General features: G+C 49.7%; 1 protein-coding gene across 1 annotated transcript in view; it reads right to left on the bottom strand.

Annotated features, from left to right (window-relative positions):
* LOC106592342 (uncharacterized) overlaps positions 1-12,696 on the bottom strand; it is a 126,717-nt gene that overhangs the window by 50,751 nt on the left and 63,270 nt on the right. Inside the window, exon 5 of the mRNA XM_082969250.1 lies at positions 1,906-2,020. Coding sequence (XP_082825376.1) covers positions 1,906-2,020 — 115 coding nt within the window. The remainder of the gene's footprint in view (positions 1-1,905; positions 2,021-12,696) is intronic.

A 12,696-nucleotide genomic window follows, 5' to 3' on the forward strand; every position in this document is an offset into this window, starting at 1 on the left:
TGAAGGTGACTCCTACCTCCTCTCAGCAGCTCAGTGTGAAGGTGACTCCTACCTCCTCTCAGCAGCTCAGTGTGAAGGTGTGTGAAGGTGATTCCTACCTCCTCTCAGCAGCTCAGTGTGAAGGTGATTCCTACCTCCTCTCAGCAGCTCAGTGTGAAGGTGACTCCTACCTCCTCTCAGCAGCTCAGTGTGAAGGTGTGTGAAGGTGAGTCCTACCTCCTCTCAGCAGCTCAGTGTGAAGGTGATTCCTACCTCCTCTCAGCAGCTCAGTGTGAAGGTAGGCCAGCCCCCTGTGTGACAGAGTGTGAAGGTGAGTCCTACCTCCTCTCAGCAGCTCAGTGTGAAGGTAGGCCAGCCCCCTGTGTGACAGAGTGTGAAGGTGATTCCTACCTCCTCTCAGTAGCTCAGTGTGAAGGTGAGTCCTACCTCCTCTCAGTAGCTCAGTGTGAAGGCAGGCCAGCCCCCGTGTGACAGAGTGTGAAGGTGATTCCTACCTCCTCTCAGCAGCTCAGTGTGAAAGTAGGCCAGCCCCCTGTGTGACAGAGTGTGAAGGTGACTCCTACCTCCTCTCAGCAGCTCAGTGTGAAGTTGTGTGAAGGTGAGTCCTACCTCCTCTCAGCAGCTCAGTGTGAAGGTGAGTCCTACCTCCTCTCAGCAGCTCAGTGTGAAGGTGAGTCCTACCTCCTCTCAGCAGCTCAGTGTGAAGGCAGGCCAGCCCCGTGTGACAGAGTGTGAAGGTGACTCCTACCTCCTCTCAGCTGCTCAGTGTGAAGGTAGGCCAGCCCCCTGTGTGACAGAGTGTGAAGGTGACTCCTACCTCCTCTCAGCAGCTCAGTGTGAAGGTGTGTGAAGGTGAGTCCTCCCTCCTCTCAGCAGCTCAGTGTGAAGGTGAGTCCTACCTCCTCTCAGCAGCTCAGTGTGAAGGTAGGCCAGCCCCCGTGTGACAGAGTGTGAAGGTGACTCCTACCTCCTCTCAGCAGCTCAGTGTGAAGGTGTGTGAAGGTGAGTCCTACCTCCTCTCAGCAGCTCAGTGTGAAGGTGACTCCTACCTCCTCTCAGCAGCTCAGTGTGAAGGTGTGTGAAGGTGAGTCCTACCTCCTCTCAGCAGCTCAGTGTGAAGGTGAGTCCTACCTCCTCTCAGCAGCTCAGTGTGAAGGTGATTCCTACCTCCTCTCAGCAGCTCAGTGTGAAGGTGAGTCCTACCTCCTCTCAGCAGCTCAGTGTGAAGGTGAGTCCTACCTCCTCTCAGCAGCTCAGTGTGAAGGTGATTCCTACCTCCTCTCAGCAGCTCAGTGTGAAGGTAGGCCAGCCCCCGTGTGACAGAGTGTGAAGGTGATTCCTACCTCCTCTCAGCAGCTCAGTGTGAAGGTAGGCCAGCCCCCGTGTGACAGAGTGTGAAGGTGATTCCTACCTCCTCTCAGCAGCTCAGTGTGAAGGTAGGCCAGCCCCCGTGTGACAGAGTGTGAAGGTGATTCCTACCTCCTCTCAGCAGCTCAGTGTGAAGGTGATTCCTACCTCCTCTCAGCAGCTCAGTGTGAAGGTGTGTGAAGGTGAGTCCTACCTCCTCTCAGCAGCTCAGTGTGAAGGTGAGTCCTACCTCCTCTCAGCAGCTCAGTGTGAAGGTGATTCCTACCTCCTCTCAGCAGCTCAGTGTGAAGGTAGGCCAGCCCCCGTGTGACAGAGTGTGAAGGTGAGTCCTACCTCCTCTCAGCAGCTCAGTGTGAAGGTAGGCCAGCCCCCGTGTGACAGAGTGTGAAGGTGATTCCTACCTCCTCTCAGCAGCTCAGTGTGAAGGTAGGCCAGCCCCCGTGTGACAGAGTGTGAAGGTGATTCCTACCTCCTCTCAGCAGCTCAGTGTGAAGGTAGGCCAGCCCCCGTGTGACAGAGTGTGAAGGTGATTCCTACCTCCTCTCAGCAGCTCAGTGTGAAGGTAGGCCAGCCCCCGTGTGACAGAGAGTGTGAGGCGGCAACAGCTGACCCAGTCTCCCGTCTGCAGACTCAGGTACTGACACAGAGAACCCTGGGGAGGAGAACAACGACGACGTGACTTTACTGCTTCATCGTAAACAAACATACAGATACTGGTTGGAGAGGTTGGCTGTCAGCTCACTTCCCACCAGAGTTAAAGCAGAGGAGGATGAGGAGGAGGAGGAGGAGGAAGAGGAAGGGGAGGAGGAGGAAGAGGAGGGAGAAGAGGAAGGGGAGGAGGTAGAAGAGGAAGGGGAGGAGGAAGAGGAGGGGGAGGGAGAAGAGGAAGGGGAGGAGGAGGAAGAGGAGGGAGTAGAGGAAGGGGAGGAGGAGGAGGAGGAGGGAGTAGAGGAAGGGGAGGAGGAGGAGGAGGAGGGAGTAGAGGAAGGGGAGGAGGAGGAGGAGGGAGTAGAGGAAGGGGAGGAGGAGGAGGGAGTAGAGGAAGGGGAGGAGGAGGAGGAGGGAGTAGAGGAAGGGGAGGAGGAGGAAGAGGAGGGAGAAGGGGAAGGGGAGGAGGAGGAGGAGGAGGAGGGAGAAGAGGAAGGGGAGGAGGAGGAAGAGGAGGGAGTAGAGGAAGGGGAGGAGGAGGAGGAGGAGGGAGTAGAGGAAGGGGAGGAGGAGGAAGAGGAGGGAGAAGGGGAAGGGGAGGAGGAGGAGGAGGAGGAGGGAGTAGAGGAAGGGGAGGAGGAGGAGGAGGAGGAGGAGGGATAAGAGGAAGGGGAGGAGGAGGAGGAGGAGGGAGTAGAGGAAGGGGAGGAGGAGGAGGAGGAGGGAGAAGAGGAAGGGGAGGAGGAGGAGGAGGAGGGAGTAGAGGAAGGGGAGGAGGAGGAGGGAGTAGAGGAAGGGGAGGAGGAGGAGGAGGAGGAGGGAGAAGGGGAAGGGGAGGAGGAGGGGGAGGAGGGAGAAGAGGAAGGGGAGGAGGAGGAGGAGGGAGTAGAGGAAGGGGAGGAGGAGGAGGAGGAGGGAGAAGAGGAAGGGGAGGAGGAGGGAGAGGAGGGAGTAGAGGAAGGGGAGGGAGAGGAGGAGGGAGAAGGGGAAGGGGAGGAGGAGGGGGAGGAGGGAGAAGGGGGAGGGAGAGGAAGAGGAGGGAGTAGAGGAAGGGGAGGAGGAGGAGGAGGGAGAAGAGGAAGGGGAGGAGGAGGAGGAGGGAGAAGGGGAGGAGGAGGAGGAGGAGGGGGAGGAGGAGGGAGAAGAGGAAGGGGAGGAGGTAGAAGAGGAAGGGGAGGAGGAGGAGGAGGGAGAAGAGGAAGGGGAGGAGGAGGAAGAGGAGGGAGAAGAGGAAGAGGAGGAAGGGAAGTGGAATAGGAAGGGGAGGAGTGGAAAGAAAAGGAGAAGAAAGAGGTGGAGCCAGTAGAGGAAGAAGAGGAGGGGGAAGAGGATGAGGAGGAAGATGAGGAGGGAAAAGAGGAAGGGGAGGAAGAGGAGGGAGAGTTACCGACATGCTCAAAGTGAGCTGCTGACTTATTTCAGTTTTGTTGTGTTTTTAGAAAGTGATAAACACTCAAATCTAAAAAAAAATATTCAAGACAAGAAGTAACTTTGCCCCTCAAATGAAGAAGTTTTGACTCTCGCTAGCTAGCTACACCACAAAGACCTAGCCAGCAGGCTAACAAGCTAGCCAGAAGAAACGAGCTACAACAAACCTAGCAAGCGGAGTTAATACAACTACATCAAACAACCAAACTGACTGAGTAAACCAGAAAGGAGCACAGGATTTTAAACATATCTTCTGTTGTTGTTGTTGTTGTTGTTGTTGTGTGTGTGAAGATGTTTCACTCTTTTTGCTGGTTTTTGAGCTCAATTTGAGCTAGCTAACAGACAAACAAAACGGGTTGCCATGGCACCGGTGCAGGAAGACACAGGCACCATTTCCTCCTCAGCACTGAAGTCTATTCAAGCTTTTAAAAACAGGGATGCACCGATATTACTGTCCGATACCGATACTGATAACCAAAATGTAAAAATGTTTGCGGCCTTGTCAAGCGTTCTAGTAGAGTTAAATAGTTAAACACACACACACACACACACACACGCACAGCGGTCTAAGGCACTGCATCTCAGCGCAAGAGGCCCTTATGATCACTCGGCTACACATGCCTCTCCTTAACGTCATAATGCCTTGTCTATTGGTGTTTCGGTGAGTGATTATCGTCTTATTTCACTGTAGAGCCCCCAGCCCTGCCCAATATGTCTTAGATAGCCCAAACCCCCCTCCACCCCCATTAAACACATGTCTACTATAGTCACGTGTGATAGGTCGAAGGTCACGGTATGACGAGCACAACAACTCCACCCAAATGGCATGACACAAATGCTAACTTAAATGATAAACCAATCACATTTGCATAATAAGAGTTTACGTTAATTGAACAAGCCTATTTGAATAGTTCTTGTTGGATTGTGAGCGTTTGTCTCATTTTCAAGGTAAAGGAAAAAAAAAAACAGTTATGAAATGTTTTTACATTGCATGTTGGAATTTACAAGGATTGAAGTCCTCTGCTTTTGGGCTAAAGAGCAGAAACCCAGACTTCCTGAAAGAAATTGATGATGTTGATATTGTAGTACTACAGGAAACATGGTGCAGAGGTGATGTTTCCACTGGCTTCCACTAGGTTATAGGGAGATCACCCTACCATCCACTACATTAACAGGAATCAGACAGGGCAGAGACTCAGGACAGGGCAGAGACTCAGGACAGGGCAGAGACTCAGGACAGGGCAGAGACTCAGGACAGGGCAGAGACTCAGGACAGGGCAGAGACTCAGGACAGGGCAGGGCAGAGACTCAGGACAGGGCAGGGCAGAGACTCAGGACAGGACAGAGACTCAGGGCAGGGCAGAGACTCAGGGCAGGGCAGAGACTCAGGGCAGGGCAGAGACTCAGGACAGGGCAGAGACTCAGGACAGGGCAGAGACTCAGGACAGGGCAGGGACTCAGGACAGGACAGAGACTCAGGGGGAATGCTAATATGGTATACATCTGAACTAATTCATTCAATCGAATTGATCAAAACAGGAGAATTTTTTATCTGGTTCAAAATCAACAAGGAGGCTTTATCTTAACAGATAAAAACGTCTTCCTCTGTGCCACATACATTCCCCCCTCAGAGTCACCCTGCTTCAATGAAGAGAGTTTCTCCATTCTAGAGGGGGAGATGAGTCACTTTCAGGCCCAAGGCAACGTCCTGGTCTGTGGAGACCTGAATGGTAGAACAGCAGAAGAACAAGACACTATTAACAGTCCTGAGGACAAACACCTACCAGGAAGCAACAACCTTTCCCTCTCCACATACCCCCACAGAAACAACTAGGACAAATTGAAAAACAAAAAATGGAGTACAGCTCGTGCAGCTCTGTGGAACACTGGGTCTGTACATAGTCAATGGCAGGTTAAGAGGGGACTCTTTTGGTAAGTTCAGTCGTGGCCAAAAGTTTTGACAATGACACAAATATTAATTTCCACAAAGTTTGCTGCTTCAGTGTCTTTAGATATTTTTGTTAGATGTTACTATGTAATACTGAAGTATAATTACAAGCATTTCATAAGTGTCAAAGGCTTTTATTGACAATTACATGAAGTTGATGCAAAGAGTCAATATTTGCAGTGTTGACCCTTCTTTTTCAAGACCTCTGCAATCCGCCCTGGCATGCTGTCAATTAACTTCTGGGCCACATCCTGACTGATGGCAGCCCGTTCTTGCATAATCAATGCTTGGAGTTTGTCAGAATTTGTGGGGTTTTGTTTGTCCTCCTGCCTCTTGAGGATTGACCACAAAGTCTCAATGGGATTAAGGTCTGGGGAGTTTCCAGGCCATGGACCCAAAATATCAATGTTTTGTTCCCCGAGCCACTTAGTTACCACTTTTGCCTTATGGCAAGGTGCTCCATCATGCTGGAAAAGGCATTGTTCATCACCAAACTGTTCCTGGATGGTTGGGAGAAGTTGCTCTCGGAGGATGTGTTGGTACCATTCTTTATTCATGGCTGTTCTTGGGCCAAAATAGTAAGTGAGCCCACTCCCTTGGCTGAGAAGCAACCTCACACATGAATGGTCTCAGGATGCTTTACTGTTGGCATGACACAGGACTGATGGTAGCGCTCACCTTGTCTTCTCCGGACAAGCTTTTTTCCGGATGCCCCAAACAATCGGAAAGGGGATTCATCAAAGAAAATGACTTTACCCCAGTCCTCAGCAGTCCAATCCCTGTACCTTTAGCAGAATATCAGTCTGTCCCTGATGTTTTTCCTGGAGAGAAGTGGCTTCTTTGCTGCCCTTCTTGACACCAGGCCATCCTCCAAAAGTCTTTGCCTCACTGCGTGTGCAGATGCACTCACACCTGCCTGCTGCCATTCCTGAGCAAGCTCTGTACTGGTGGTGCCCCGATCCCGCAGCTGAATCAACTTTAGGAGACAGTCCTGGCGCTTGCTGGACTTTCTTGGGCGCCCTGAAGCCTTCTTCACAATAATTGAACCGCTCTCCTTGAAGTTCTTGATGATCCGATAAATGGTTGATTTAGGTGCAATATTACTGGCAGCAATATCCTTGCCTGTGAAGCCCTTTTTGTGCAAAGCAATGATGACGGCACATGTTTCCTTGCAGGTAACCATGGTTGACAGGGGAAGAACAATGATTCCAAGCACCACCCTCCTTTTGAAGCGTCCAGTCTGTTATTCGAACTCAATCAGCATGACAGAGTGATCTCCAGCCTTGTCCTCGTCAACACTCACACCTGTGTTAACGAGAGAATCACTGACATGATGTCAGCTGGTCCTTTTGTGGCAGGGCTGAAATGCAGTGGAAATGTTTTTGGGGGGTTCAGTTAATTTGCATGGCAAAGAGGGACTTTGCAATTAACTGCAATTCATCTTATCACTCTTCATAACATTCTGGAGTGTATGCAAATTGCCATCATACAAACTGAGGCAGCAGACTTTGTAAAAATTAATATTTGTGTCATTCTCAAATTTTTGGGCCACGACTGTACACCTACAGCTCATCCCTTGGCAGCAGTACTGTAGGCTACTTAATCATCGACCTCAACCCAGAGTCTCTCAGAGCCTTCACAGTCAGCCCACTGACCTAAACCCAGAGTCTCTCAGAGCCTTCACAGTCAGCCCACTGACCTAAACCCAGAGTCTCTCAGAGCCTTCACAGTCAGCCCACTGACCTAAACCCAGAGTCTCTCAGAGCCTTCACAGTCAGCCCACTGACCTAAACCCAGAGTCTCTCAGAGCCTTCACAGTCAGCCCACTGACCTAAACCCAGAGTCTCTCAGAGCCTTCACAGTCAGCCCACTGACCTAAACCCAGAGTCTCTCATAGCCTTCACAGTCAGCCCACTGACCTAAACCCAGAGTCTCTCAGAGCCTTCACAGTCAGCCCACTGACCTAAACCCAGAGTCTCTCAGAGCCTTCACAGTCAGCCCACTGACCTAAACCCAGAGTCTCTCAGAGCCTTCACAGTCAGCCCACTGACCTAAACCCAGAGTCTCTCAGAGCCTTCACAGTCAGCCCACTGACCTAAACCCAGAGTCTCTCAGAGCCTTCACAGTCAGCCCACCGACCTAAACCCAGAGTCTCTCAGAGCCTTCACAGTCAGCCCACCGACCTAAACCCAGAGTCTCTCAGAGCCTTCACAGTCAGCCCACCGACCTAAACCCAGAGTCTCTCAGAGCCTTCACAGTCAGCCCACCGACCTAAACCCAGAGTCTCTCAGAGCCTTCACAGTCAGCCCACTGACCTAAACCCAGAGTCTCTCAGAGCCTTCACAGTCAGCCCACCGACCTAAACCCAGAGTCTCTCAGAGCCTTCACAGTCAGCCCACTGACCTAAACCCAGAGTCTCTCAGAGCCTTCACAGTCAGCCCACTGACCTAAACCCAGAGTCTCTCAGAGCCTTCACAGTCAGCCCACTGACCTAAACCCAGAGTCTCTCAGAGCCTTCACAGTCAGCCCACTGACCTAAACCCAGAGTCTCTCAGAGCCTTCACAGTCAGCCCACTGACCTCAACCCAGAGTCTCTCAGAGCCTTCACAGTCAGCCCACTGACCTAAACCCAGAGTCTCTCAGAGCCTTCACAGTCAGCCCACTAACACCTCTCTCTCAGACCACAGTAAAATCACAGCGTATCTGAGAAGAGCGGAACCCAAACCATGAAGCATCACAGCCCAGTAAATGACATGGTACTAAACAGGCCTATAGATGGAGTGGAAACAGTACAGACATCTACCAAAAAGCAATTAGCAGCCAAAAAAATACAATCTCTCCTGGATAACTTTTTTAGCCTTAATATTTTCCTGCAGCAATGAAGGTGTAAATGTGGCAGTTTTGAACTTAAACTTTATATTTGACAAATTAGCCTCCTTGTCTAATCTAAGAGGAAACAAAAAAAATAATAGATAATGAAAAATGGCTTGATAATGATTGGAGAAATCTAAGAAAGTCATTGAGAAATATATCTAATCAAAAACACAGAGAACCAGACAACAAAAATATAGGGACTTCAATTTGGGAGAAACACTGAAGCAATACAAACACACCCTTAGAACAATAAAGGAACAGCACATTAGAAATCAGCTGGATGGAAATGAGGAATACAGAGAATCAAACCACTTCTGGGAGAATTGGAATAAATTAAACAAACCTCATGTCACGTCCTGACCAGTAATAGGGGTTATTTGTTATTGTAGTTTGGTCAGGACGTGGCAGAGGGGTATTTGTTATTGTAGTTTGGTCAGGACGTGGCAGAGGGGGTATTTGTTATTGTAGTTTGGTCAGGACGTGGCAGAGGGGTATTTGTTATTGTAGGTTGGTCAGGACGTGGCAGAGGGGGTATTTGTTATTGTAGTTTGGTCAGGACGTGGCAGGGGGGTATTTGTTATTGTAGTTTGGTCAGGACGTGGCAGGGGGGTATTTGTTATTGTAGTTTGGTCAGGACGTGGCAGAGGGGTTATTTGTTATTGTAGTTTGGTCAGGACGTGGCAGAGGGGTATTTGTTATTGTAGTTTGGTCAGGATGTGGCAGAGGGGGTATTTGTTATTGTAGTTTGGTCAGGACGTGGCAGAGGGGGTATTTGTTATTGTAGTTTGGTCAGGACGTGGCAGAGGGGTATTTGTTATTGTAGTTTGGTCAGGACGTGGCAGAGGGGGTATTTGTTATTGTAGTTTGGTCAGGACGTGGCAGGGGGGTATTTGTTATTGTAGTTTGGTCAGGACGTGGCAGAGGGGTTATTTGTTATTGTAGTTTGGTCAGGACGTGGCAGGGGGGTATTTGTTATTGTAGTTTGGTCAGGACGTGGCAGGGGGGTATTTGTTATTGTAGTTTGGTCAGGACGTGGCAGGGGGGTATTTGTTATTGTAGTTTGGTCAGGTATTTGTTTTATGTGGTTCGGGGTGGTTGGTTGTGTATTAGGGTGTTTGATTTGTTAGTTCTGGGCTTTGGGTATGTTCTAGGTTTGTATTTCTACGTTCTGTCTAGTTTAGTTTTCTATGTTTAGGTTTGGGTGGTTGGACTCTCAATTGGAGGCAGGTGTTTTCTAGTTGCCTCTGATTGAGAGTCCTATAATTAGGTATGTGTTTGGAGTTTGTGGGAGATTGTGCTAGGTATAGCTTAGTTGCCTTACCAGCCTGTTATGCGTCATTGTGTTTTGTGTACGTGTTTTATTTGGTTTACCTTCTTATCCATAATAAAAAGAAGATGAGTACACATAACCCCCGCTGCGTATTGGTCCACTTTCTCCGACGACGATTTCTCTATATCTTCAGACGACGAAGAGTGTGACACCTCATCAGGAGGAATTGGCTCTCCAAAATGGGGATATGTGGAGAAATCACTTTGCAATCCTCTACAGCAATATAACAAAGAGCCCAGAACAAAAAGATATACAAGAAAAATTACAAATCCTTGAATCAGTAGTCAAAGACTATCAGAATCCTGTGGAGACCGCAATTACAGAAGAAGAACTATTGGAAAAACGATGCATTTACATTTTAGTCATTTAGCAGACGCTCTTATCCAGAGCGACTTACAAAATGGTGCATTCACCTTATAATATCCAGTGGAACAACCACTTTACAATAGTGCATCTAAATCTTTTAAAGGGGGGGGGGGGGGGGGGGGGGGGGGTTAGAAGGATTACTTTATCCTATCCCAGGTATTCCTTGAAGAGGTGGGGTTTCAGGTGTCTCCGGAAGGTGGTGATTGACTCCGCTGTCCTGGCGTCGTGAGGGAGCTTGTTCCACCATTGGGGTGCCAGAGCAACCCAAAAAGACCTGTGGTGCTGATGGTATTTTAAATGAAATGATCAAATATACAGACCACAAATTCATACTCAAACTGTTCAACATTATCCTCACTGCAGGTATTTTCCCCGATATTTGAAACCAGGGGTTGATCACACCAATCTATAAAAATTGAGATAAATTTGACCCAAATAATTACAGAGGAATTTGCGTTAACAGTAACTTGGGGAAAATTCTCTGCAGTATTATAAATAGCAGACTACATCATTTCCTTGACGAACAAAACGTCCTGAGCTGAAGCCAGATTGGATTTTTTTTTTTTAAATGATGGTACAACAGACCACATTTCCACCCTCCACACTCTGACAAACAAGTAAACCAAAACAAAGGCAAAGTCTACTCGTGTTTTGTAGATTTCAAGAAACAATTTGATTCAATTTGGCACAAAGGTATTTTTTAAAATAAACTAATAGAAAGTGGTATTGGAGGGAAGACATATGATGTTATTAAATCAATGTACACTAAAAACAAATGTGTGGTTAAAATTGTCAACAAGCAAACAGACTTCTTCTCTCAGGGACGGGGAGTGAAACAGGGCTGCCCAATAAGTCCAACACTATTTAACATCTACATTAATGAATTGGCCAAAACATTAGAAGAATCTGCAGCACCTGGTCTCACCCTACACAACACTGAAATCATGGTTAACCACAGGTTCTGTCTGGGCTCTGACCGTTAACCACAGGTTCTGTCTGGGCTCTGACAGTTAACCACAGGTTCTGTCTGGACTCTGACCGTTAACCACAGGTTCTGTCTGGGCTCTGACAGTTAACCACAGGTTCTGTCTGGACTCTGACCGTTAACCACAGGTTCTGTCTGGACTCTGACCGTTAACCACAGGTTCTGTCTGGGCTCTGACAGTTAACCACAGGTTCTGTCTGGACTCTGACCGTTAACCACAGGTTCTGTTAGACCTGGGCTCTGACCGTTAAACACAGGTTCTGTCTGGACTCTGACCGTTAACCACAGGTTCTGTTAGACCTGGGCTCTGACCGTTAAACACAGGTTCTGTCTGGGCTCTTACCGTTAACCACAGGTTCTGTCTGACCTGGGCTCTGACCGTTAACCACAGGTTCTGTTAGACCTGGGCTCTGACCGTTAACCACAGGTTCTGTTAGACCTGGGCTCTGACCGTTCACCGAAAAAAACTAATATAATATTATTTTAGTTTATTCCAAAAAAGGTCCGGAAATCAGGATGACAAATATAAATTCTATTTGGACACAGTTCTATTAGCTACACGTATCTGGGACTAAATATCAGCAACACAAGAAGCTTTCACATGGCTGTGAACGAGCTGAGAGACAAAGCAAGAAGAGCATTCTATAACATTAAAAGGAACATTAAAATCTAAATTCCAATTAGAGGACAGTCTGGCTATAGAGACCGGTCGTCACAGACAAACCTGGCTGCCCAGAGAGGACAGGCTGGCTATAGAGACCGGTCGTCACAGACAAACCTGGCTGCCCAGAGAGGACAGTCTGGCTGCCCAGAGAGGACAGGCTGGCTATAGAGACCGGTCGTCACAGACAAACCTGGCTGCCCAGAGAGGACAGTCTGGCTGCCCAGAGAGGACAGTCTGGCTGCCCAGAGAGGACAGTCTGGCTGCCCAGAGAGGACAGGCTGGCTGCCCAGAGAGGACAGTCTGGCTGCCCAGAGAGGACAGTCTGGCTATAGAGACCGGTCAACACAGACCATCCTGGCTGCCCAGAGAGGACAGGCTGGCTATAGAGACCGGTCGTCACAGACAAACCTGGCTGCCCAGAGAGGACAGTCTGGCTGCCCAGAGAGGACAGGCTGGCTGCCCAGAGAGGACAGTCTGGCTGCCCAGAGAGGACAGTCTGGCTATAGAGACCGGTCAACACAGACCATCCTGGCTGCCCAGAGAGGACAGGCTGGCTATAGAGACCGGTCGTCACAGACAAACCTGGCTGCCCAGAGAGGACAGTCTGGCTGCCCAGAGAGGACAGGCTGGCTGCCCAGAGAGGACAGTCTGGCTGCCCAGAGAGGACAGTCTGGCTATAGAGACCGGTCAACACAGACCATCCTGGCTGCCCAGAGAGGACAGGCTGGCTATAGAGACCGGTCGTCACAGACAAACCTGGCTGCCCAGAGAGGACAGTCTGGCTGCCCAGAGAGGACAGGTTGGCTGCCCAGAGAGGACAGTCTGGCTGCCCAGAGAGGACAGGCTGGCAGTCCAGAGAGGACAGTCTGGCTATAGAGACCGGTCATCACAGACAAACCTGGCTGCCCAGAGAGGACAGGCTGGCTATAGAGACCGGTCGTCACAGACAAACCTGGCTGCCCAGAGAGGACAGTCTGGCTGCCCAGAGAGGACAGGCTGGCTATAGAGACCGGTCGTCACAGACAAACCTGGCTGCCCAGAGAGGACAGTCTGGCTGCCCAGAGAGGACAGTCTGGCTGCCCAGA

This window comes from Salmo salar, chromosome 25, assembly GCF_965601325.2.
Source record: "Salmo salar chromosome 25, fSalSal1, whole genome shotgun sequence".
NCBI classification, from domain to species: Eukaryota; Metazoa; Chordata; class Actinopteri; order Salmoniformes; family Salmonidae; genus Salmo; species Salmo salar.